This window comes from Artemia franciscana, unplaced genomic scaffold (genome assembly GCF_032884065.1).
Source record: "Artemia franciscana unplaced genomic scaffold, ASM3288406v1 PGA_scaffold_56, whole genome shotgun sequence".
Lineage (NCBI taxonomy): Eukaryota > Metazoa > Arthropoda > Branchiopoda > Anostraca > Artemiidae > Artemia > Artemia franciscana.
The window spans coordinates 770606-798125 of record NW_027062696.1 but is presented as its reverse complement, the minus strand read 5'-3'; the positions used below and the strand labels follow the sequence as shown (position 1 = coordinate 798125).

Below are 27520 nucleotides of genomic sequence, written 5' to 3'. Positions count from 1 at the left end.
GAAATAAGTCACAATTTGGATATCCAAATGCCCATAATTTGTTTTGGATTCACCAACAGCAATGAAAGCTCAACCTCCAAACCTCAAGTTTTTTGCGCTGTTAAACCTGTCTACTACTACTACTACTGTTAACAACAGTCTTGCTTTGCTTATTCTCCCTGTTTTTAGGTTCTAACAGCAGTTGTTGTATCCATTGGCACTTTTATGATGTCATACGGTCTGGCATATACATCTCCTGCTTTGATATCAATGTCTGAAAATTCAACGTACTTTCCTGTTACATCAGAAGAAGTGAGTTTTCTATGCTGTTTTTTTTTCTTGCAAAATTCAATGAGATATGTCTAAATGAGTCTGAAGAGAGTTGGGCCAATGGAAATGGCATAATTTAATGATTCATGTGAATGTGTAAACTTTACCATTCTCTATCGACAGGATTTTTAGACGGAATTTATGTTATTTGCTCGTGCAGAATCCCTTTAATACTTTAAAAGGGCATTAATGGGTTAAGCATGCATGTCGGTATTACACAACAGAACGTTTTACCTTCTTTTGAAGAATCTATATATTATATATATACTAGCTGTTGGGGTGGCGCTTCGCGCCACCCCAACACCTAGTTGGTGGGGGCGCTTCGCGCCCCCCCCAAGCCCCCCCGCGCGCGTAAGTCGTTACGCGCCATAATAGTTACGCGCCATTGTAGTTGTGTCCCTATGTCCCACCTGTGAATATAGATAGATATATATATATGGTTTTAACTACGTAAAACTTGCGAATATACAACATTCTTTGCTGTCCCATTGTCTTTGCATATAAATAGATTGTCAGGTTTACCGACTCTTGAACATGCAACATATAATGGTCCATGGGAAAACAATCTGTATTCAGATCTATACCTCATGATTCTAATGATTGCCCTTGAGCTTTGTTGATGGTGATTGCTAATCGACCATTCCCTGTCCCGGTGTCCCGGTCGTCATTTACATCCCCCTGTTTCCCCCGGTGTCCCCGTTGTAGTTGTGTCCCTGTGTCCCGGTCGTCATTTATATTCCCTGTGTCCCGGGTCCCGGTCGTCATTTGTATCCCGGTGTCCCGGTCTGTATATACATTCGTTTTTTAGTTTTGTTTTTCTCCTTTATTTTTTTCCTTTTTTTTTCTTTTTTAGCTTATTTAGATTTTTAGATTTTTTAGTTTTTTTATTAGTTTTTAGTTTTTTTTTCTTTTTAGTTTTTTTGTCCCGGTCGTCATTTATATCCCCCTGTTTCCCCCGGTGTCCCCGTTGTAGTTGTGTCCCTGTGTCCCGGTCGTCATTTATATTCCCTGTGTCCCGGTCGTCATTTGTATCCCGGTGTACCGGTCTGTATATACATTCGTTTTTTAGTTTTGTTTTTCTCCTTTATTTTTTTCCTTTTTTTTTCTTTTTTAGTTTATTTAGATTTTTAGATTTTTTAGTTTTTTTATTAGTTTTTAGTTTTTTTTTCTTTTTAGTTTTTTTGTAGTTTTTACCTTCTTTTTAGTTTTGTTAATTTTTTTTTTTACTTGTGTCCTGGTCGTCATTTATACTCCCTGTGTCCCGGTGCTTTGTTGATTGCTAATCGAACATTCCTTTTGTCCTGGTCGCTTTCTCTTTGAGTGTCGTCATTTATTTTTTTCTTTTTTAGTTCTTTTAGTTTTTACCTTTTTTAGTTTTTTTTAGTTTTTAGTTTTTTTAGTTTTTTACCTTTTTTTAGTTTTTTTAGTTTTTTTAGTTTTTTAGCTTTTTTATTTTTTTTATTAGTTTTTAGTTTTTTTGTAGTTTTTGCCTTTTTTTTAGTTTTTTTAGTTTTTTAGCTTTTTTATTAGTTTTTAGTTTTTTTTGCCTTTTTTTAGTTTTTTTAGTTTTTTAGCTTTTTTATTTTTTTTTATTAGTTTTTAGTTTTTTTTTGTAGTTTTTGCCTTTTTTTAGTTTTTTCAGTTTTGACGTCACCTGATCCAGTTTTTTCAGGTGACGTCACCTGATCCACGATCCACAGATCCACAGACAACTTATTTTTATATATATAGATAGTTTTTTTTTTTTACTTATGTCCTGGTCGTCATTTATACTCCCTGTGTCCCGGTGCTTTGTTGATTGCTAATCGAACATTCCTTTTGTCCTGGTCGCTTTCTCTTTGAGTGTCGTCATTTATTAGTTTTTTCCTTTTTTTTTTTTTAGTTTTTTATTGGTTTTTACCTTTATTTTAGCTTATTTTTCAGTTTTTTCCTTTTTTTTAGTTTTTTTTTATTTTTTATTTTTTTTAGTTTTTTACCTTTTTTTAGTTTTTTTAGTTTTTTTAGTTTTTTAGCTTTTTTACTTTTTTTATTAGTTTTTAGTTTTTTTTTGTAGTTTTTGCCTTTTTTTAGTTTTTTCAGTTTTTTTTTTAGTTTTTTATTGGTTTTTACCTTTATAGTTTTTTTAGTTTTTTAGCTTTTTTATTTTTTTTATTAGTTTTTAGTTTTTTTTGTAGTTTTTGCCTTTTTTTAGTTTTTTCAGTTTTGACGTCACCTGATCCAGTTTTTTCAGGTGACGTCACCTGATCCATCCATCCATCCACAGACAGACAACTTATTTTTATATATATAGATATATATATATATATATATATATATATATATATATATATATATATATATATATATATATATATATATATATATATATATATATATATATTATATATATATATTATATATATATATATATATATATATATATATATATATTTATAGGTATAGACCATACCTAGTTGGTGGGGGCGCTTCGCGCCCCCCCCAAGCCCCCCCGCGCGCGTAAGTCGTTACGCGCCATAATAGTTACGCGCCATTGTAGTTGTGTCCCTATGTCCCACCTGTGAATATATATATATATATATATATATATATATATATATATATATATATATATATATATATATATATATATATATATATATATATATATATATATATATATATATATATATATATATATATATATATATATATATATATATATATATATATATATATATATATATATATATATATATATATATATATATATATATATATATATATATATATATATATATATATATATATATATATATATATATATATATATATATATATATATATATATATATATATATATATATATATATATATATATATATATATATATATATATATATATGGTTTTAACTACGTAAAACTTGCGAATATACAACATTCTTTGCTGTCCCATTGTCTTTGCATATAAATAGATTGTCAGGTTTACCGACTCTTGAACATGCAACATATAATGGTCCATGGGAAAACAATCTGTATTCAGATCTATACCTCATGATTCTAATGATTGCCCTTGAGCTTTGTTGATGGTGATTGCTAATCGACCATTCCCTGTCCCGGTGTCCCGGTCGTCATTTACATCCCCCTGTTTCCCCCGGTGTCCCCGTTGTAGTTGTGTCCCTGTGTCCCGGTCGTCATTTATATTCCCTGTGTCCCGGTCGTCATTTGTATCCCGGTGTTCCGGTCTGTATATACATTCGTTTTTTAGTTTTGTTTTTCTCCTTTATTTTTTTCCTTTTTTTTCTTTTTTAGCTTATTTAGATTTTTAGATTTTTTAGTTTTTTTTATTAGTTTTTAGTTTTTTTTTCTTTTTAGTTTTTTTGTCCCGGTCGTCATTTATATCCCCCTGTTTCCCCCGGTGTCCCCGTTGTAGTTGTGTCCCTGTGTCCCGGTCGTCATTTATATTCCCTGTGTCCCGGTCGTCATTTGTATCCCGGTGTACCGGTCTGTATATACATTCGTTTTTTAGTTTTGTTTTTCTCCTTTATTTTTTTCCTTTTTTTTTCTTTTTTAGTTTATTTAGATTTTTAGATTTTTTAGTTTTTTTATTAGTTTTTAGTTCTTTTTTTCTTTTTAGTTTTTTATTGGTTTTTACCTTTATGTTAGCTTATTTTTCAGTTTTTTCCTTTTTTTTTAGTTTTTTTTTATTTTTTATTTTTTTTAGTTTTTTACCTTTTTTTAGTTTTTTTAGTCTTTTTAGTTTTTTTAGTTTTTTAGCTTTTTTACTTTTTTTATTAGTTTTTAGTTTTTTTGTAGTTTTTGCCTTTTTTTAGTTTTTTCAGTTTTTTTTTTTAGTTTTTTATTGGTTTTTACCTTTATTTTAGCTTATTTTTCAGTTTTTTCCTTTTTTTTTAGTTTTTTTTAGTTTTTAGTTTTTTTAGTTTTTTACCTTTTTTTAGTTTTTTTAGTTTTTTTAGTTTTTTAGCTTTTTTATTTTTTTTTTTAGTTTTTAGTTTTTTTTGTAGTTTTTGCCTTTTTTTAGTTTTTTTAGTTTTTTAGCTTTTTTATTAGTTTTTAGTTTTTTTTTGTAGTTTTTGCCTTTTTTTAGTTTTTTTAGTTTTTTAGCTTTTTTATTTTTTTTATTTTTTTTTGTAGTTTTTGCCTTTTTTTAGTTTTTTCAGTTTTGACGTCACCTGATCCAGTTTTTTCAGGTGACGTCACCTGATCCACGATCCACAGATCCACAGACAACTTATTTTTATATATATAGATAGTTTTTTTTTTTACTTATGTCCTGGTCGTCATTTATACTCCCTGTGTCCCGGTGCTTTGTTGATTGCTAATCGAACATTCCTTTTGTCCTGGTCGCTTTCTCTTTGAGTTTCGTCATTTATTTTTTTCTTTTTTAGTTCTTTTAGTTTTTACCTTTTTTAGTTTTTTTTAGTTTTTTAGATGAAAATCTTTTTTAGTTTTTTCCTTTTTTTTTTTAGTTTTTTATTGGTTTTTACCTTTATTTTAGCTTATTTTTCAGTTTTTTCCTTTTTTAGTTTTTTTTTATTTTTTATTTTTTTTAGTTTTTTACCTTTTTTTAGTTTTTTTAGTTTTTTTAGTTTTTTAGCTTTTTTACTTTTTTTATTAGTTTTTAGTTTTTTTTTGTAGTTTTTGCCTTTTTTTAGTTTTTTCAGTTTTTTATTGGTTTTTACCTTTATTTTAGCTTATTTTTCAGTTTTTTCCTTTTTTTTTAGTTTTTTTTTAGTTTTTAGTTTTTTTCGTTTTTTACCTTTTTTTTAGTTTTTTTAGTATTTTAGCTTTTTTATTTTTTTTATTAGTTTTTAGTTTTTTTTGTAGTTTTTGCCTTTTTTTAGTTTTTTTAGTTTTTTAGCTTTTTTATTAGTTTTTAGTTTTTTTTGTAGTTTTTGCCTTTTTTTAGTTTTTTAGCTTTTTTATTTTTTTTATTAGTTTTTAGTTTTTTTTGTAGTTTTTGCCTTTTTTAGTTTTTTCAGTTTTGACGTCACCTGATCCAGTTTTTCCAGGTGACGTCACCTGATCCATCCACAGACAGACAGACAACTTATTTTTATATATATAGAAGATATATATAAATGTAGTGTCCGTCCATCCGTCCGTCTGTCTGTTACACTATCTTTACCGTTACACGTTATTACCGTTATTACTGTTACACGAGCTCAAAAAATTGAGGCTCTTTTTAAATTTTATTAAATCGCTTAAAATGTAAAAAACTGGTGATTGCACAAATATTTCAATATATTTTGACAGTGGATTAAAGCAATTCGAAAACCTTAAAACAGAAAACCAAAAGTTTGAAGTTTAGTCTATATATATATATATATATATACTAGCTGTTGGGGTGGCGCTTCGCGCCACCCCAACACCTAGTTGGTGGGGGCGCTTCGCGCCCCCCCAAGCCCCCCCGCGCGCGTAAGTCGTTACGCGCCATATAAGTTACGCGCCATTGTAGTTGTGTCCCTATGTCCCACCTGTGAATATAGATATATATATATATATATATATATATATATATATATATATATATGTATATATATATATATATATATATATATATATATATATATATATATATATATATATATATATATGTATATATATATATATATATATATATATATATATATATATATATATATATATATATATATATATATATATATATATATATATATACTAGCTGTTGGGGTGGCGCTTCGCGCCACCCCAACACCTAGTTGGTGGGGGCGCTTCGCGCCCCCCCCAAGCCCCCCCGCGCGCGTAAGTCGTTACGCGCCATAATAGTTACGCGCCATTGTAGTTGTGTCCCTATGTCCCACCTGTGAATATAGATATATATATATATATATATGGTTTTAACTACGTAAAACTTGCGAATATACAACATTCTTTGCTGTCCCATTGTCTTTGCATATAAATAGATTGTCAGGTTATCCCCCTGTTTCCCCCGGTGTCCCCGTTGTAGTTGTGTCCCTGTGTCCCGGTCGTCATTTATATTCCCTGTGTCCCGGGTCCCGGTCATCATTTGTATCCCGGTGTCCCGGTCTGTATATACATTCGTTTTTTAGTTTTGTTTTTCTCCTTTATTTTTTTCCTTTTTTTTTCTTTTTTAGCTTATTTAGATTTTTAGATTTTTTAGTTTTTTTTATTAGTTTTTAGTTTTTATTTCTTTTTAGTTTTTTTGTCCCGGTCGTCATTTATATCCCCCTGTTTCCCCCGGTGTCCCCGTTGTAGTTGTGTCCCTGTGTCCCGGTCGTTATTTATATTCCCTGTGTCCCGGTCGTCATTTGTATCCCGGTGTACCGGTCTGTAGTTTTTACCTTCTTTTTAGTTTTGTTAATTTTTTTTTTTACTTGTGTCCTGGTCGTCATTTATACTCCCTGTGTCCCGGTGCTTTGTTGATTGCTAATCGAACATTCCTTTTGTCCTGGTCGCTTTCTCTTTGAGTGTCGTCATTTATTTTTTTCTTTTTTAGTTCTTTTAGTTTTTACCTTTTTTAGTTTTTTTTTAGTTTTTAGTTTTTTTAGTTTTTTACCTTTTTTTAGTTTTTTTAGTTTTTTAGCTTTTTTATTTTTTTTATTAGTTTTTAGTTTTTTGTAGTTTTTGCCTTTTTTTTTAGTTTTTTGTCCTGGTCGCTTTCTCTTTGAGTGTCGTCATTTATTAGTTTTTTCCTTTTTTTTTTTAGTTTTTTATTGGTTTTTACCTTTATTTTAGCTTATTTTTCAGTTTTTTCCTTTTTTTTAGTTTTTTTTTATTTTTTATTTTTTTTAGTTTTTTACCTTTTTTTAGTTTTTTTAGTTTTTTTAGTTTTTTAGCTTTTTTACTTTTTTTATTAGTTTTTAGTTTTTTTTTGTAGTTTTTGCCTTTTTTTAGTTTTTTCAGTTTTTTTTTTAGTTTTTTATTGGTTTTTACCTTTATAGTTTTTTTAGTTTTTTAGCTTTTTTATTTTTTTTATTAGTTTTTAGTTTTTTTTGTAGTTTTTGCCTTTTTTTAGTTTTTTCAGTTTTGACGTCACCTAATCCAGTTTTTTCAGGTGACGTCACCTGACACATCCATCCACACATCCATCCACACATCCATCCACAGACAACTTATTTTTATATATATAGATATATATATATATATATATATATATATATTTATGTTTTTGACTAAGTAAAACTTGCGAATATACAACATTCTTTGCTGTCCCATTGTCTGTGCATATAAATAGATTGTCAGGTTTACCGACTCTTGAACATGCAACATATAATGGTCCATGGGAAAACAATCCGTATTCAGATCTATACCTCATGATTCTAATGATTGCCCTTGAGCTTTGTTGATGGTGATTGCTAATCGACCATTCCCTGAGTCGCCATCGTCATTTATATATCCCCCTGTGCACCCCGGCGTCCCCTTTGTAGTTATGTCCCTGTGTCCCGGTCGTCATTTATATTCCCTGTGTCCCGGTCGTCATTTGTGTCCCGGTGTTCCAGTCTGTGATTTCTCTTTGAGTGTCCCGGGCGTCATTTATATTCCTTGTGTCCCGGTGTCCCGGTCGTCATTTATATCCCCCTGTGCCCCCCGGCGTCCCCATTGTAGTTGTGTCCCTGTGTCCCGGTCGTCATTTATATTCCCTGTGTCCCGGTCGTCATTTGTATCCCGGTGTCCCGGTCTGTATATACATTCGTTTTTTAGTTTTGTTTTTCTCCTTTATTTTTTTCCTTTTTTCTTTTTTTTCTTTTTTAGTTTATTTAGATTTTTAGATTTTTTAGTTTTTTTATTAGTTTTTAGTTTTTTTGTAGTTTTTACCATTTTTTTTAGTTTTTTTAGTTTTTTTTTTACTTATGTCCTGGTCGTCATTTATACTCCCTGTGTCCCGGTCGTCATTTGTGTCTCGGTGCTTTGTTGATTGCTAATTTATATTATATTTATATTTATATTTTTTATATTTATTAATATTTTTTTAGTTTTCTTTTTCTCTTATTTTTCAGTTTTTTCCTTTTTTTTAGTTTTTTCTTTTTTAGTTTTTAGTTTTTTTTTGTTTTTTACCTTTTTTAGTTTTTTTAGTTTTTTTTAGTTTTTTAGCTTTTTTAGTTTTTTATTAGTTTTTAGTTTTTTTTTAGTTTTTGCCTTTTTTTAGTTTTTTCTGTTTTTTTTAGTTTTTAGTTTTTTACCTTTTTTTATTTTTTTTTAGTTTTTTAGCTTTTTTAGTTTTTTTTCTTTTTAGTTTTTTTTGTAGTTTTTACCTTTTTTAGTTTTTTTGTATTAGTGTGAAATAATTCAGACGTCATATGCGGACAAACACGACGTCACTCGACAGACAGACAGACAGACATAACCCACAAACAACTTATTTTTATATATATTTATTCATATTTTTTTAGTTTTCTTTTTCTCTTTTATTTTTCAGTTTTTTCCTTTTTTTTAGTTTTTTTCTTTTTTAGTTTTGAGTTTTTTTTAGTTTTTTACGTTTTTTTAGTTTTTTTTAGTTTTTTTAGTTTTTTAGCTTTTTTAGTTTTTTTATTAGTTTTTATTTTTTTTTGTAGTTTTTGCCTTTTTTTATTTTTTTCAGTTTTTTTTTAGTTATTAGATTTTTACCTTTTTTTAGTTTTTTAGCTTTTTTAGTTTTTTTTTCTTTTTAGTTTTTTTTTGTAGTTTTTACCTTTTTTAGTTTTTTTCTTCTTTTGTATTAGTGTGAAATAATTCAGACGTCATATGCGGACAAACATGACGTCACCTGATCCACACACAGATCCACACACAGACAACTTATTTTTATATATATAGATAGATACAGTTTCTTCTTTAGTTCTTTTTTCTTTTTTAGTTTTTCCTTTTTTTTAGTTTCTTCTTTTTATTGATTTGTTCTCTTCAATTTGTCAATGTTCATTCTAACATTGACACTTGGAAAAATCTTTACGTGCCAAGCATACTAAAGCTCCAACAATTTATATTAAACCTCAAATTTGGGGTATCTGTTTTAAGGTTTTCGAATTACTTTAATCTATTGTCAAAATATATTGAAATATTTGTGCAATTCCCAGTTTTTTTTAGTTTTTTCTTTTTTTTTAGTTTTTTAGCTATTTTTAGTTTTTTTTTAGTTTTTTATCTTTTTTATTTTTTTACGTTTTTTTCTTTTTAGGTTTTTTCTTTTTTTAATTTTTTAATTTTTAATTTTTTTTATAGTTTTTTCTTGTTAGTTTTTTAAGTTTTTTACCATTTTTCTTTTTTCGAATTAGGGTACTTTAATCTATTGTCAAAATATTTCGAAATATTTATGCAATTTCCAGTTTTTACATTCTAGTTTGTTTTCTTTTATATATATAGAAGATATAATCTGGCGTAACGGACAGACAACTTATTTTTATATATATAGATATATATATATATATATATATATATATATATATATATATATATATATATATATATATATATATATATATATATATATATATATATATATATATATATATATATATATATATATATATATATATAAATAAGTTGTTGGTCGACTGACGTCATGTTTGTCCACTGACGTCATTATAAGGATTGAGCATTATGACGTCATGTATGTATTTTGTATGTTTGTATATGACGTCAAAGGCTTTGTATATGACGTCAAAGGCTTTGTTTATGACGTCATTATAAGTATATAAGAAGGCGTTTCAAAGAGAATGTTTTAGTATAGATCTTAAAATGACAGAAGAAACAGCCGAGGAAGCTGCTCAAATAGTTAATTCAAAGAGAAATTTTAGTATAAATCCAACAATGGCTGAAGAAACAGCCGAGGAAGCTGCTCAAAGAGTTAATGCCAAAAGGCTTGCGGCTAAAGAACGCAAAACCGCGGAGTTAGATGAAAATCAACCTGGACAGGGAGAGTAAAACGTATCAAAACTGAAAATGATAGCGATGATGATTGGGTTCGTGATTTTGACTTGGATAAGGTCATCAATGCCTACCAGATTTTAGTTAAAAAAAAAAAAGGTTCGGCGATATGTATTTCATAGTGACGAAAGACATACCAAGGTAAAACAAACCAAACAATTTGAAAGTGATACCGATGATAAAAAAAACGACGTTGAAAGGACTATCGTTTCCCAGATGCAACATCTTTTCCACAAAAATAATAATTTAGTGCTTCTGTTCAAAACAGCAATCGAATTGATGCCTACTGATGCCCAACTATCAACGAAGTGGCAATCGTTATGGTCGGTGATCATTTGTTACCTCGAGATAATATTCTTTATGGGCGAAACAATCAGTTGACAAGAATTGCTTAAACTCATCGATGCTATGATGCCCTACAATATCCTATCATTTTTTGGGATGGAGCCGACGGCTATCACTTTAATATTAAATTGATAAATCCAGCCACTAACAAAGAAATGTATAAGAAATGCAGCGCAATGAAATATTATGCCTATAGATTAATGATTCGTCATTCATTACATTTACATATAATCCATCCTGCGATTAGATACAACAGCTTTTACATCCTGGACAATCGCTGGTTCATAGACATGACATTACGGCCCGCGTCTTCCGGCAAAAGTTGCTCTCCTTCATCTCCTACAGAGTTATGGGAGAAATACAAATCGCAAATGGCCGAGAATATACTCCACCGAATACGGCTAGAAAGGTCAGATATGACCTTGGACTTTACAACAGAAATTTATAACTGCACTTTAGTTATGATTGAAGATTTGTGCTTATCTATTGCAAACAAACTTCTCAAGCATTTGGGAATGCCTTCACGTAATCGTACTGCTTCTATTTCTACATGTGTAGAATGGGATCGTGAACAAAGTTACAACACAATTGATCTATTGTCGTATGTTACAGACCGGGACACAAGGAATATAAATGACGACCGGGACACTCAAAGAGAAATTACAGACCGGGACACAAATGACAAGCGGGACACAGGGAATATAAATGACGACCGGGACACACATGACGACCGGGACACAGAGAATATAAATGACGACCGGGACACAGGGACACAACTACAACGGGGACGCCGAAAGGGCACATGGGGGATATATAAATGACGACGGGGACACAGGGAATATTCGATTAGCAATTACCATCAACAAAGCCTACGGGCAATCATTAGAAAATGTGGTATAGATCTGAATACGGGCCGTCTTCAGCACAATACAATACTATATATATATATAAAAGAACTTACATCAAATTGTGAGAATTAAAACTGAATATAAAAACACTTATTAAAACAATTTTTTTTTTAAATATAGCCCTAGCATCCTTACTTCAGCGAAGTTCAACCAGGACTGGCGAAAAGAATGAAATGAAGAAATATAAACTCATTCAAACTAAAGAGAATAAAATGATTAGATGCAATTTCTTAAAGCTAATCTTGCTTGTTTAGCAGCCTGTCTCAAAGGCCTTTTCGTAGTTGGTTCAGTACTATTATAAATTGGTTTAGTAAAATATTTTGTTAGATCATTTTTAATTAAATTTGAGTATAAAGAATTTAGTGAGTATTCCCCCAAGTCCCTGTTCAAAGAAATATTTTTATTTATTTTGAGATTAATTTCAATTGATTCTCGAACCACCTGTTTTATTCCCAAATCATTACTAATGAGTGAAGAGTTTTCAAAAAGTATCATGTGGGACGGATTATTAAATATATGCCAACCTAGAGCAGAATCAAAGGAATTGTTGGAACCATTTCCAACAATTCCTTTGATTCTGCTCTAGGTTGGCATATATTTAATAATCCGTCCCACATGATACTTTTTGAAAACTCTTCACTCATTAGTAATGATTTGGGAATAAAACAGGTGGTTCGAGAATCAATTGAAATTAATCTCAAAATAAATAAAAATATTTCTTTGAACAGGGACTTGGGGGAATACTCACTAAATTCTTTATACTCAAATTTAATTAAAAATGATCTAACAAAATATTTTACTAAACCAATTTATAATAGTACTGAACCAACTACGAAAAGGCCTTTGAGACAGGCTGCTAAACAAGCAAGATTAGCTTTAAGAAATTGCATCTAATCATTTTATTCTCTTTAGTTTGAATGAGTTTATATTTCTTCATTTCATTCTTTTCGCCAGTCCTGGTTGAACTTCGCTGAAGTAAGGATGCTAGGGCTATATTTAAAAAAAAAAATTGTTTTAATAAGTGTTTTTATATTCAGTTTTAATTCTCACAATTTGATGTAAGTTCTTTTATATATATATATAGTATTGTATTGTGCTGAAGACGGCCCTTGGAAATAGGGCCGAAATATCTACATAAATAATTTCCATTGTCTTGAAAAAACTTTCCCTATTGTTTCTACGTTGTATTTGTTTGTTATGGAAAGGCAGTGTGGTCTTCGTCGCTATTTTCGTAAACCTGACAATCTATTTATATGCACAGACAATGGGATAGCGAAGAATATTGTATATTCGCAAGTTTTACGTAGTTAGAAACGTATATCTATTTCACTGGTGGGACACAGGGACACAACTACAATGGCGCGTAACTAATATGGCACATAACGACTTACGCGTGCGGGGGGGTGGGGCGAAGCGCCACACCAACAAACTTAAAACATGCAAATATACAACATTCTTTGCTGTCCCATTGTCTGTCCATATAAATAGATTGTCAGGTTTACCAACTCTTGAACATGCAACATAATAATTGTCCATGGGAAAACAATCCGTATTCAGATCTATACCGTATTTTTCTAACGATTGCTCTTGAGCTTTGTTGATGGTGATTGCTAATTGAACTGGCTAACTTCTTGATCAACAAATTCATTAGATCAATATTGAAATCACCACACACAAATATAGGTAAGTTTCTTCTCCAAATCATGTCCAACTGTTTTTCTAGTAACATAAAAAATTCGTTAATATTACACGACGGAGTTCTATAAACAACAACCAAATAAAACACCTTGGATTTTTTGCTAACCTCTAATATCAAACTCTCAAATAGCATTTTTCTATTAACCCTTAAATCATCTCTTTCTATAACTAGCAAGTCTTTTCGAATGTAAGCACCCAGTCCACTATGCTGACGAGTTTCCCTATTCTTAAAACACAGTTGATAATTACCTATTTCTTATGAACTAGAATTGTGATTCTGTAACCAAGTTTCAGTTAGAGCTAATATTTGAATTCCAGAAAACATACATAGTTCATTTAAATATGTTACACTGCTTTGCAGTCTTTGACAATTCAAATGGAAAACTGTAAGAGAGTCATTAGGCATCGATTCAGAAATATCAACCGGGCTAATATAGCGTACTGCTATTTTACTTTCCTCTACAACAAAATCATCAATCCCTCTACTTTCATCTACTAACTCCAAATGAGCATATAGGCAATACTTTTCCTCTCCAATATCGGCCAAGGAAGGAATGAATTGCAAACTAGCATAATTCTTAATATTTATTTACCGGATACCTACACAATATACACTCACAAACGCACCACACACTCACACTAAAAGGGGAAAAAAAGGGAAATTATTTACTTTTCTTTTTGACATAAATAATCTTGACAACAAAAACAACATCTACAAACATACACTTAAAAGAAAAAATATAAGCAAAGGGAAAAAGAACAAAAAAAAAAAAAAACATTTACATGGACATACTACATAATTATAATTTCACTGTGGAAAACCTCCTAAACACATTGGTCGGCTTATTTCGGGAATGAATTGATTACATTGATAAACAGCTTTCACTCCATTTGCGCTTTTGATACGAATAACTGGCGGAGCGGAATTCGAAACCCAAGACGATATACCCAGTGCAGTCAATTTATCCTTCATTGCAAATAACTTTTTTCTAGCAACACGAATAGAAATAGGTGCATCATCACTCAAATGAATATTAATGTGATTAGCTACTGATTTGCCTTTCAGCCTTTTACCTCTTTTTAATATATCTACCTTAGCATCAGATGACCGAACATTCACCTTAAAAATTTTTTTTTCCTTCTTTGCCATCACAATAGAGAAGTCCGGTACTTCAGACATCTACAGACCGTCCTCACAAACTTTTTCAAAAATGATTTTAGCTTCATTTTGGCCTTCACAATGAACATTCCACATAATTAGGCTGCTGTCATTAGATCTATATTCAAGGGACATTAGGCGGTTTGATAAATTAAATGTAGAATCTCTGAAGAAACGAGCCTCTTCCGAGACCACACAGATGTTTCTTGAATTCATCAATTTCGCTTTTCACACCAGTAACTTCAGCTTCAATACGATTAACTTTTGTGTTTAAATTTGTATTTCTAGATTCCACTGTTGAAATACGGCATTTCAAGGTTTTTAATCTTCCATCAATTGACTCCAAAACTCTTATTATCTTTTACAATTTCTAACATCTGAGTGAAATTATCAGCCAAAGATTTTAGAATAACTCATCCTTAGCTTTCGACAACACTGAATTTTGACCACTTGATGCATCCGAAATATCAAACATGGAGCGGTTTGATGGGCCATCATCACCTGATGCATTTTCAGTTCTTTTCTGCTTCTTTCTTTTCCCCATATTTATGTAAAAATGTACGAAACAATCTTACCGGAAGAAAAAGTGTCAGATTATTATCCATGCAGTGCCTACATTCAATGCATTAGTCCCCAATCAAGGGCACGGCTAACACCGCTATTTAGCACAAAGATCAATCCAGGAACTCAGAAACTATAGGCCGAGAAAACCAAGTATATTCGCATCAGAAACTATAGGCCAAAACAACCAAGTTTGATCACATCAAAAACACATCCATAATAACAACTCTTAATTTAGTTTCTCTAGTTTCAGTGAGATTTGACATTTGTGTGGTGCCATATGAACTGTTAGCTGTTTTATCTTAAGAGTACAGCTGATAAAAATGAAATAGTTGTTTGTTTTTTCTGTAACGGCTGCAAGTCTGTGATGAAATGCAGTTTTTTTGCGAAAATTCGAATCTTACTTTAATCCAATAAATTTCGACTCTTGAAAAGAGAACTAAAAGTTACAATTTCATATCGAATTGGTGCTCTTTTAAGCTTTTATAGAAAATGGCCACAACTTTTATAGAGAATGGCCAAAAAACTACACGAAACAAAATTTGTTTTTCTTTACAAAGTGCTGTAAAATGGGGGCAGTCTGATTCGTTCCTATGCTGCTTCCTTCCTGCGTTGCTTCGTGTTCGTGCTTCTTCGTACAGTTTTGAAACATTTTTTGACATAGTTTTTGTAGTTTCATAGTCAATAGGCTTTGCCAATGATATAGTGTCGCGTAACTGTAGCTGTTTTGTCATAAAAAGTACAGTTGATAGTTCAATTTCGTTGTTTGTTAATAGAAACGGAAGACACATCGCTCTTTACCAAGCATCCTAAAAAAGGGACACTCTGATTCACTTGATCACTCCTTTGCTTTTTATGGCTTTTGTGTTTTTCTGTATCTGTAACCTTTTACTATTCCACTTCTCACTCTCCCCCAACTCTCATTGAGCGAATACAATAGGAATTAAGAGAATTATTACAAGACTTTTACTCGTGGTTTGATGATTCGAAAATTTCTCTAAATTTTCTTGTAAATCTGATCGAGATTGACGGTATTTACGATGAATTATCGATTCATTATTATATTTTCAAAGGAGGTACCACAGGAAAAATGGAAAAGTTAGAATTTCGAGAGCACTATAGTACCGAAATGTATCACAAATTAATTCAATCTGCCATCTATGTTGTATAATCAACGATCTCTGCTATATAAGATTCTTGTTGATATTTCTTACCTCACTTAGGCCTCATGGATTGGATCTCTAATGCCAATGCTGGCGTTGCCTGGCGGATTCGTGGGTGGCTCTATGATTGAGAAAATTGGTCGGAAAGCCACAATAGAATTCAGTGCAGTGCCTTTTGCCACTGGTAAGTCTTTTCTTTTTTCTGCAGAACTATCATACCTTTTAGGTCTGCTATGACATAATTGTTTAAAAAGATTTGCCTTAATTAAAGTTTCTCAGGCTTTATTGGATTAGATTTCTTCAAAGCACATTATTAAGAAATTGTTAATAGTTATGGCAACATAGGGTTGAAGGGTTCTTTTGAATGGGTTCGCACATGTAAAAAAAAAATTTGGCTGAACCAAAAACTTGCTTGCCATATTCTCAAAACTTTTTTTTTCGAAGGGAGACCGTGACAAGCCAGAATATCCGGAGAATTATTATTTGAATGAAAAAAAAAAATGTTTTTTGCCTTTCTAGACAAGGAATTAGATCATGGCGCTTTCTGTGGTTTTTCTCAATTTTAGCCAAAATGCCAGAGAATGCGAACTCTGAGATGGCATACCCATTTCCTACTGTCTAATGGTCATAGCTGAGGATTAACAGCTCTCCTGGTGAAAAGTGAAATGCCCTTTAGCATGGTTAGCACTGGTGCGTCTCCGTTTCTCTTTTCCTTTTTTCCTTCGTTGAAAAAGCACTACCACTGGAATTGCTAGTCGTGGCTAAACAAGAGTAGGATTATCGCCTCCTGTGATCTTCTTGAATATCCTGTTCTTTCAAATTTAAGAGAGAAAAACGGGTTTAATTAATCATCCAGTGAATGAAACGTACTAAAAACAAAACACAAAAAAAAACATTAATTAAAAAAAATTCCGAATATTTTAACTCCACATCCGGGAGTTTTTACCAACGGAAGAAAAAAACAAATAAATAAAACTCACATTCTAAACAATGACGAAACTGCAAAAAACTGTAATACAGACTTCTACGATTTTTGCAGTTCTGGAATTGTTTAGAATATGAGTTTTACTTATTTGTTTATCTTTTGTTTTGTTTCGTTTGTTTGTTTGTTTTTTTTTTTTTTCTTGTTGTGCTGTTGTTTTTTAATGATGTAAATGTATCATAAAGAAAGAAAACAAAAAAAGATTTTTTTAAAAAAAAACAAGAAAAAATTTTCTTTCCTTATGTTATGGGAGGCTAATGTGGTTTAAGAAATTATCTATTTAAATGTATTTTCGTTTTCTCTTTTTTTTTCGTTGCTTAAGGCTCCTGGATGCAGAGTTTAAATATTAGAATTTTTTTTAATTAAGGTTGTTTGTTGTGTTTTGTTTTAATTACGTTTTTTTCACTGGTTGATTAATTTAACCTGTTTTTCTCTCTTGAATTTTAAATGGAATAGCAGTGTGGTCTGTGGTCTAAGAAATTATCTACTTAATATCCTGTCCTTTTACTCTTAACTAGTAGAAGTAGCAGTAGGAATAGTATTGATAGTTTAATTGGTAGTAGCATCAAGGCTAGGAGTAGCTGTTGCAAGAGCAATGGTAATGGTAGGAGCAATCGATGAAGAAGTAAACATGATTGTAATGGTTGTGACAGGACTGCTTTTTGCAGGAGTAGTAGTAGGGATGGTGTTTGAGGTAGAAGTAAACATGACAAGAAGATTCATGGCTGAAGCGGTCGTAGTAGGAGTAGCTGTGGAAGGACTGGTCTTATTCTAAAGTTAGTTTTATGAGTAAATAATTTCTGAGACCACACTGACTAATCATGACAAAACATAAAATCACAAAGAAAAGAAGAACGAGGAAAATAAAGAGCCAGTGAAAAAATTGAAAATTATGCAAATATTTCGGTCAAGACCTCCGCTTGACCGTCCTCAATGCAGAATAAACTAATAATAATAATAATAATAAAAAAAAACCGTTACCCTTTCATCGTTACTGAGAAAGCGTCATCATAATTAATTTTTTTGTTTTGTTTAAGGTTTTTTTTTACATATTTTATCAGTTTATTTTGCACTGAGGATGGTCAAGCGGAGGTCTTGATCGAAATATTTGCAGAATTTTCGATTTTTTCACTGGCTCTTTATTGTCCTCGTTCTTCTTTTCTGTGCGATTTTGTGTTTTGTCTTATGAGTAATGATCAATGTAAAGAAAATGCGATACAAGTGATTTTAGCAAGAGCAGTTGTTGCAAGAGTGGTTGTAAAGAAGTAATTATTATATTATTATTAGTAGGAATTGTGTACGAAGGAGGCATAAATGTGTCTAGATTGCCTATCTCTTATGAAAAATTTACGCACCAATATACGTCACTAGTGGATAAAGATTCATTAGTCTTCTTTCTTTCTTTATAGCTGATTTTTGAAAAAGAAGGGGAGACATGCCGCTGGTTTTAGCTGCGACAGTATACTATTTGCTAAATTTTCACTTTGGTTTTTAGTTCAAATTATGTTCCCAACTTCGTCTTGACAAACTTTAAGATTTTTGAATCAGGTGTTTACTAGCCCCTAAAATACTTCACGAATAAACATTTCAGTAGGCTGAGGAAGGAGTCGTCCTTATTTATGAAGGTTTTGAATTTAAAATAGAAGAGAATTTGTATTTTTACTTCAACAGGGAAGAATGAGAATTATATTTCAATCCTTTTAAACTAGGGAGATTTGGAGAATATCCCGAAAGAATATCCCTTCTTTCGTTAAAAATAGGATAGTTAATATTGTTATTTTTGCAATTTCAGACCAAAGCCTATTTAGAATTATATAGAGAGAGATGTAATTTCACCCATAACCATCCCTCATTGGAAATAATATATGTACACTTAACCCTAAACATTTTCTCTCGTTTCTCCTTATAGGGTGGAATCCTTATTAATTAGGAGTGATGTGGAACATTAAGTATAAGATTACGTTCATGCGCTTACCTGCACTGAAGGGGATAGGTGGGGTTGCGGGGGGTATTAAGTAACATCACGATTTGTCTGAAGAAGTCCCACCCTCTTGTTGGCTTAGAAAAGTATACCTTGGAAATTTTCTTTATTGGCATGTTTGTGCGTGTTCCCATTCGCTTGTGGGAATTTTTTAGGGGTGTACTTACTCAGGGCCTCCTCAAACATAAGGTAAGAAAAACCTGTGCGTTTAAGTCTTAACGTTGCTATGTCCTTTTATCTGAAAAGGATTTATTTTTTACATGCAAAAAGATTTGCTTCTCGTTAAAAATGTAAGGAGGTCTCTAACAACCTTGTTTTTTGACTGGAAAATCAACACGGCAAAAAAAAGATAATAGAAGTTTAACTGTTTTAATCTAAAAAAAATCTGAGTGAAAAAGACTGTCAAATTCTATTGATCCTGCTATAGTTAATAACAACAAATAACTAACTTTGAAGTGCTTTAGTATATTTCCGCACTTTTTTTTTATGTACGAAGAGGTTCTCTATTTTATAACCTTGGGTAGTGCAGTTGACTGATGCTCTTTTTGGCAATAAAGAGCCTCAGGTTTGATTCTCGCTGCCACAAGGTAGGGCGACTGGTTTGCTACTTGTCCCCGTGGAAAAGACCCAGCAGTTGAAGAATTGATCAGTTGCCCTAGGTGCTAACAATAGCTCTAGAGGATCTTTATCCTTATTCTTTATACTATTTTATTCTCAATAAGGGTTTTTCTCTTTTAGAGTTTGGTCTAGACTTCCCTTTCTATTACTATTACCAGTAGTATAACACGCTATGATACATGAATATACAAAAAATTAATTAGTAGCTCGGCAAAAGTCAAACTTATAAGGGCATGCTAGAATATTAGATAGTAATGCGTCTGCGCTTTTGTTTCTAGCTGGATTGTTGATAGCTCTGGCTCCACGTATAGAAATGATCTATTTGGGAAGAATGCTTCAAGGGTTTTCAATTGGCGCTCTATCAGTTGCCATAGCAATTTACCTAGCTGAAACAACCCATAATTCCGTAAGAGGAACATTGGCAATGCTCCCAGCTGTTTTTGGCTGCCTAGGTAATACAAAAATTTCAGTTTTGCCAGTGTAACCATATACTTTTGACGTTTTTTTCTTTTTTTGTGTGGTGTCTCGATACTCGACTACAAAATTATCTACATTCCTCGTTTCGTATGTGTCGACGGCACTATGAACACAAAGGAAGTGAATAACAACTGGATGGCATACATTGTTCCAACATTGGTCCGTGAAAATCGTGAAAATCTCGAATTTGTCCAGCATTAAGCACTCTCAATCGATTAAAACAAGACATTGTGTCATTGGTATTTTCCAAATAATTACCTAAGAAACGAATAGTTTCAACCGTAAAACTTTCACTCTTTTGCAATTCACATAAAAATTACTTGACCAGACGACACAACTATAAGAAATGTACGCGCTCACTATTGCATGATATAAGATTAAAATAGTCGGTAGCTTTAAAACATTTTTCAATCTACGTATCACTCCTAAACAATAAACGCAGTCAAAGGAATTTCACCACGTTGGAAGCACATATTCACACTACCACTAATGTGATGGACAGCATGTAACGTCGAATGGCCCTGTTTAAACCGAACTGTGCTTAACTAATTGACCGGCATTATGAGGTAATTATACAATCTTTTATGTGATTAAATAAAAAAACAAGTTTATTTTTAACTGAAAGTAAGGAGCGACATTAAAACTTAAAACGAACAGAAATTACTCCGTACATGAAAGGGGCTGTTCCCTCCTCAGCGCCCTGCTCTTTACACTAAAGTTTCACTCTTTTTCTCAACTCTACTTTTCAAAACAGTAAAAAACTTTAGCGTAAAGAGCAGGGCGCTGAGGAGGGAGTAGCCCTTTTCTATCGTCGATGGATTCTTAATCTGAAAAATCTACGTCGGAGCTTGACAGCCCTTCAGCTTGAATTTCCTCCCCAATATTTGCAGAACACTTACCAATTAGAGGTCAGTTACCAATTAGGTCAGCAATTAGAAACTCATCGTTCATAATCGTGCCCTGTAATGACAGAGGATTGGTACGAACTTGTTGTTTGTTTTTTTTTATCTGATAAAATCATTAATCACCTTTCTGGTCTCTTTTGAATTGCCTTTAATCAATTCAAAATATTATAATTTAATCAACTTAATAATCAATTTAATCAACAATTTATTTGCAAAATATTCTTTTTTGCTTTCCTTCTCAGTGTGTTCACATGGTTCCTAACTACTTTAAAGTCTTGTTGCTTGCTCTTATCCAATATTCAGATAGTCCTACATATATCCTATATATATATAGTATTAGGAGTATCCTATATATATAGGAGTATCAGATAATCCTATAGTATTTCTGCTGTTCCAATTAAACTAAATCAAAAGAGTGTAAATGCATCTAGGTTATCAAAATAGCATAGACACAATGTTTTGGGAATGGTATTAAGTTTCATTTTCAGAGGCAACGCTATAGTGTTACCCATAGTAAAGGCCATTTCCTCGTAACTCAGATATCTTATTTTAAATCTCAACCGGATCAAGCGTAATTGGGGGGGGGGGGACAGTTACGGGGACCGGAAATCTTAGAAAATACTTAAAGCGGTGAGATCAGGATGAAACTGGATGGGAAGAATAGAAACCTGTCTAAGATACGTGACTGACATAACTGGACCGGATCTGCTCTCTTTGGTGGAATGGGGGGGGGGGTAATTTTGAAAATTGAGGTATTTGTAACTTACCAAAGGGTGACCAGATCTTAATAAAATTTGATATTTAGAAGGATCTTGTGCTTTAAAGTTTTAATTTCAAATTCCGACCAGATCCTATGACATTCGGGGGAGTTGGAGGGGGAAACCGGAATTCTTGGAAGACATGAAAATTGGGGTATTTATATCTTACGAATAGATGATCGGATCGTGATGAAATTTGATTTTTTGAAGGAATTCATGTCTCAGAGCTCTTGTTTCAAATCCCGACCAGATCTTTTGACATTGGGGGGAGTTGGAGGGGGAAATCTTGGAAAAACACTTGGAGTGGAGGAATCGGGATGAAGCTTGGTGGATAGAATAAACAAATGTCCTTGATACGTGATTGACAGAATCGTACTGGATTCGCTCTCTTTGGGGGAGTTGGAGGGAGGGGTTCAGTGATTTGGCGAGTTCGGTGCTTCTGGACGTGCTAGGGCGATGAAAATTTGTAGGTGTGTCAGGGAGCTGCACAATTTGACTTGATAAAGTCGTTTTCCCAGACTCGACCATCTGGGGGGCAAAAGGGAGAGGAAAAATTAGAAAAAATTAGGTATTTATAACTTATGAGTGGGTGATCGGATCTTAATGAATTTTGATATTTAGAAGGACTTTGTGACTCAGAGCTCTTATTTTAAATCTTGACCGGTATTAAGCCTCTTATTTTCCTTTTTAAATCAATCTATTGATTCATAGAATTTTGTTAGAGCTCATACCATATGATCTCTTGGCTCTTAGCTCTTCTCGCCTCGTCACAAGTGTCATATGAGCTCTTAGCTCTTGTTTAGAGTTTTGGTTGCTATTGAGCCGGGTCGCTCCTTACTAAAGTTCGTTACCACGAACTGTTTGATCAGCAGATACAAATACCTATTAAAATTCAAACTAGAAACGACAAGAAATTACTATTAAAAAATAAATGAAACCCAAAACGAACAGAAATTAAATAAACAATCATAGCAATAAAAAAACATGCGACAAGTACTAATATAAATGACTAAATTACAAGAAATTACTATTAAAGAATAATAATAATCAATAATTATAATAAATAAGCTCATCACTTCAAAATTTAATTTTACTCTAATTTTTATGTTAATTATTAATATTGTAATAAGTACAAAAGAAAATATGTGTAGTATAATTCGTTTTCAATAAAGCGCCAATGACGCAGTAGGTATTAGGCTTTTACAGTGAGAGAAGGAGGCAAAACCCAAACTCTTTTTTGTAGTGATTGTTTTCCTTTCGAGCTTGATTTGCATATTCAATTTAAGTTTCATTCGTTTTAATATTTATTTATTCATTTATATTAGTACATGTTGTATGTTTGTTTGCTATGATTATTTATTTTATTTTTAATCGTTCTGGGTTTTATTTATTCTTTGATAGTAATATCTTGTAATTTATTCATTTATATTAGTATTGGTTTTATGTTTTTTGCTATGATTGTTTACGAATTTCTGTTCGTTTTAGGTTTCATTTATTCTTTAATAGTAATTTCTTGTCGTTTCTAGTGTAAATTTTAACAGGTATTTGTATCTGCTGATCCTAAGTTTAATATGGCCTTTACTTTTCTTGAAAAGCATCTTTTTTGGAAAGTTGCTTTTAACTAATTCAAGAAAAATTGGAGAGGTGTCAAACTAAATAGAAAAAAAATGCTATGTGTGTCCAGATTTTCGAAAGGGCATATGCTCTTAAAAATTATTGGAAATTTTTCGCCAGGATATAAATAGTAACCAAGACTATGGATTCTTATAGAAAAAAAAAAAAAAAATTTAAAATTTTCTTTTGTTTTCCAATGAAAAAGACTAAGTCAATAAAAAACTAAAATAAAAATTAAGCACTCTCAATCGCTTAAAACAAGACATTGTGTCATTGGTATTTTCCAAATAATTACCTAAGAAACGAATAGTTTCAACCGTAAAACTTTCACTCTTTTGCAATTCACATAAAAATTACTTGACCAGACGACACAACTATAAGAAATGTACGCGCTCACTATTGCATGATATAAGATTAAAATAGTCGGTAGCTTTAAAACATTTTTCAATCTACGTATCACTCCTAAACAATAAACGCAGTCAAAGGAATTTCACCACGTTGGAAGTACATATTCACACTACCACTAATGTGATGGACAGCATGTAACGTCGAATGGCCCTGTTTAAACCGAACTGTGCTTAACTAATTGACCGGCATTATGAGGTAATTATACAATCTTTTATGTGATTAAATAAAAAAACAAGTTTATTTTTAACTGAAAGTAAGGAGCGACATTAAAACTTAAAACGAACAGAAATTACTCCGTACATGAAAGGGGCTGTTCCCTCCTCAGCGCCCTGCTCTTTACACTAAAGTTTCACTCTTTTTCTCAACTCTACTTTTTAAAACAGTAAAAAACTTTAGCGTAAAGAGCAGGGCGCTGAAGAGGGAGTAGCCCTTTTCTATCGTCGATGGATTCTTAATCTGAAAAATCTACGTCGGAGCTTGACAGCCCTTCAGCTTGAATTTCCTCCCCAATATTTGCAGAACACTTACCAATTAGAGGTCAGTTACCAATTAGGTCAGCAATTAGAAACTCATTGTTCATAATCGTGCCCTGTAATGACAGAGGATTGGTACGAACTTGTTGTTTTTTTTTTTTTATCTGATAAAATCATTAATCACCTTTCAGGTCTCTTTTGAATTGCCTTTAATCAATTCAAAATATTATAATTTAATCAACTTAATAATCAATTTAATCAACAATTTATTTGCAAAATATTCTTTTTTGCTTTCCTTCTCAGTGTGTTCACATGGTTCCTAACTACTTTAAAGTCTTGTTGCTTGCTCTTATCCAATATTCAGATAGTCCTATATATATCCTATATATATATAGTATTAGGAGTATTAGGAGTATCCTATATATATAGGAGTATCAGATAATCCTATAGTATTTCTGCTGTTCCAATTAAACTAAATCAAAAGAGTGTAAATGCATCTAGGTTATCAAAATAGCATAGACACAATGTTTTGGGAATGGTATTAAGTTTCATTTTCAGAGGCAACGCTATAGTGTTACCCATAGTAAAGGCCATTTCGGCTCCAGTGTTTTATTATTTATTGAATTATTATTATTCTTTTCCTAGAGGCACTTCATACGGAAAAGGCCATCGTGTAAACTTCAGAGTGGGCTCATTCGATTGCAAATTGGAAGTCCTAGTGCCCCTTTTAAGAGTAAAAAGTGATCAGAGGGCAACTAGCCCCCCCCCACGCCATTTTTCCCTGAATTCATCTGATAAAAATTTTGAGATAGCCATTTTGTTAAAAATAGTTCAAAGATCATGTAACAAAACTCCAGGATCAATGCAACCCCCCAGGGTCCGGGGTAGGCGTTGTAAGTCATGCCCTGGGGTATATTTGGTTCTTTCTCATATAAACTTCAGAGAGGGCTCATTTAATTGGAAATTGAAAGTTCTAGTTCACCTATTAAGAGTGAAAAGAGATGAGAGAGCAACAAGCCCCCCCATCCGTGCCCTTTTCTCCCCAAACCCACCCGATAAAAATTGTGAGATAGCCATTTTGTTACTGGATGCTCGTTTAAACTTCAGAGAGGGTTCATTTGATTGGAAATTGAAAGTTCTATTTTACTTTTTAAGAGTCAATATAGATCAGAGGGCAACTAGACCCCCTCCACGTCCTTTTTCCCACAAATAAATTTGGTAAAAACTTTGAGATAGTCATTTTGTTAAAATGAGTTCAAAGATCATATAACAAAAACTCCCGGGGTTGCCACAACCCCCCAAGGCCCGGGGACAGGCTTTGCAAGTTATACCCTGGGGGCATATATGGTTCTTATGGAAAGGATGTTCATATAAACATGAGTCAAAAGAGATCAGAGGGCAACTAGCCCCCTCCCCGTGCCCTTTTCTCCCCAAACCTATCTGATAAAAATTTTGAGATAGCCATTTTGTTAAAAATAGTTCAAAGATCAGATAATAAAACTCCAGGGTTGACAAACCCCCCAGGGCCCAGGGACAGGCGTTCTAAGTTATGCCCTGGGGGCATATGTGGTTCTTATAGAAGGGATACTCTTATAAACTTTAGAGAGGGCTTATTTGATTGGTAATTAAAAGTTCTAGTTCAGTTTCTGAGATTCAAAAGAGACTAGAGGGCAACTAGCCCCCCACGCCCTTTTTTCCCCAAATGCATCCGATAAAAATGTTGAGATAGCCATTTTGTTAACACGGTTCAAAGATTATATAACAAACACTCTGGGGTCGACAAAACCCCCCCAGGTCTCGTTGACAGGCTTTGTAAGTTATGCCCTGGTGGTATATATGGTTTTATAGAAGGAATGCTCATATAAACTTGAGAGAGGGCTTATTTGAATGGAAATTGAAAATTCTAGTTCACATTTTAATAGTCAAAAGAGATCAGAGCGTAACTAGCCCCCATGTCTTTTTCCCAAAACCATCCGGTAAAAATTTTGAGATAGCCATTTTGTTAAAAATAGTTCAAACATCAGACAATAAAAACTCTGAGATGGACAAACTCTCAGGGCCCGGGGCAGTCGCTGGAAATTAAAAGTTCTAGTTTACTTTTGAAGAGTCAAAAGAGACCGAAGGGCAGCCAGCCCCCACACCGTATTTTTCCCGAACCCATCTGATAAAATTTTGAGATAGCCAATTTAATAAAAATAGTTCAAAAATCAAATAATAAAAAAACTCAGGAGTCGAAGCAAACCGCCAGAGCCCATCAGGTGTTTTAAGTTAAGCGCCGAGGGCATGCAAAGCTTTTATGTAAGGGGAGGTCGTATAAACTTAAGAGGTCGCTCATTCGATTGGAAATTGAAAGTTCTAGTTACCTTTTTAATGAGTTAAAAGGGATCGGAGGGTATCTACCCCCCCCCCCCACACACACACACACACGCCCTTTTTCGCAAATGCACCCGATCAAAATCTGAGATTGCCAGTTTGTTTGAAATAGTCCTACAATCAGATAACAAAACTTCGAGGTCAACATACCCCACCCCCCTTGAGACCGGGGGAAGGGTTGTAACGTATTCCCTGGGTCATATGAAGTTTTAATGGGAGAAATGATCGTGTAAACTTTGGAGGGGACTCAAATGATTAAAAATTGAAAGTTTTAGCTCCCTTTTTAAGAGTCAAAAGTGATCTAATGGCAATTAGCCTCCCTCCACTAATCCCAAGACCTTAAGGCTCAATTTTATTTTTCTCCAGAGGCACTTCATGTTCAAGGAATGCTGTTATAAACTTTGGAGGGAGGCTCATTCAATTGGAAACAAAAGTTTATAATGCCCTTTTTAAGAGTCAAACATGATTGGAGAGTATCAAGCCTTCTCCCTTTTCCACGCCCTCTTTTCTCCAAACGCATCCAATCAAAATTTTAAGATGGCTATTAAATCCAAAATAGTCAAGAGATGAAGTAATTAAAATAATTATTCCTTGGGGGTTGACGAAACCTCCCACTGCCCACAGGGCAAAGGCTGTAAGCTCTGCAAGCTGTCCACTGTTCATATATAAGGTTTTATCGAAGGGGTAATCGTATAGACTTTAGAAAAGCCTCATTCGATTCAAATTGAAAGTTCTAGATCTGTTTTTTTTTAAAGTCAAGGGTAATTAGACGGTAGCAAACCCCCTCCCCTCACGTCTTTTTTTAAATTCTTTCGATCAAAATTATGAGTTAACCATTTTTTTCAAAATCGTCCAAATGTCAAAGAGCTATTGTTCCGTGTTTGAACACTCCCCCAGCCCTAAGGAAAG

General features: G+C 32.6%; 1 protein-coding gene across 4 annotated transcripts in view; it reads left to right on the top strand.

Moving 5' to 3' along the window:
- The window catches only part of LOC136042022 (facilitated trehalose transporter Tret1-like), a 67296-nt gene that overhangs the window by 28183 nt on the left and 11593 nt on the right, over nucleotides 1-27520 (top strand). For 3 of the 4 annotated variants that reach the window (XM_065726869.1, XM_065726871.1, XM_065726870.1), the window contains exons 3-5: nucleotides 169-291; nucleotides 16083-16206; nucleotides 19882-20055. In XM_065726869.1, the coding sequence (XP_065582941.1) occupies nucleotides 169-291; nucleotides 16083-16206; nucleotides 19882-20055 (421 nt within the window). The remainder of the gene's footprint in view (nucleotides 1-168; nucleotides 292-16082; nucleotides 16207-19881; nucleotides 20056-27520) is intronic. The other variant, XM_065726872.1, reaches the window with a different exon arrangement.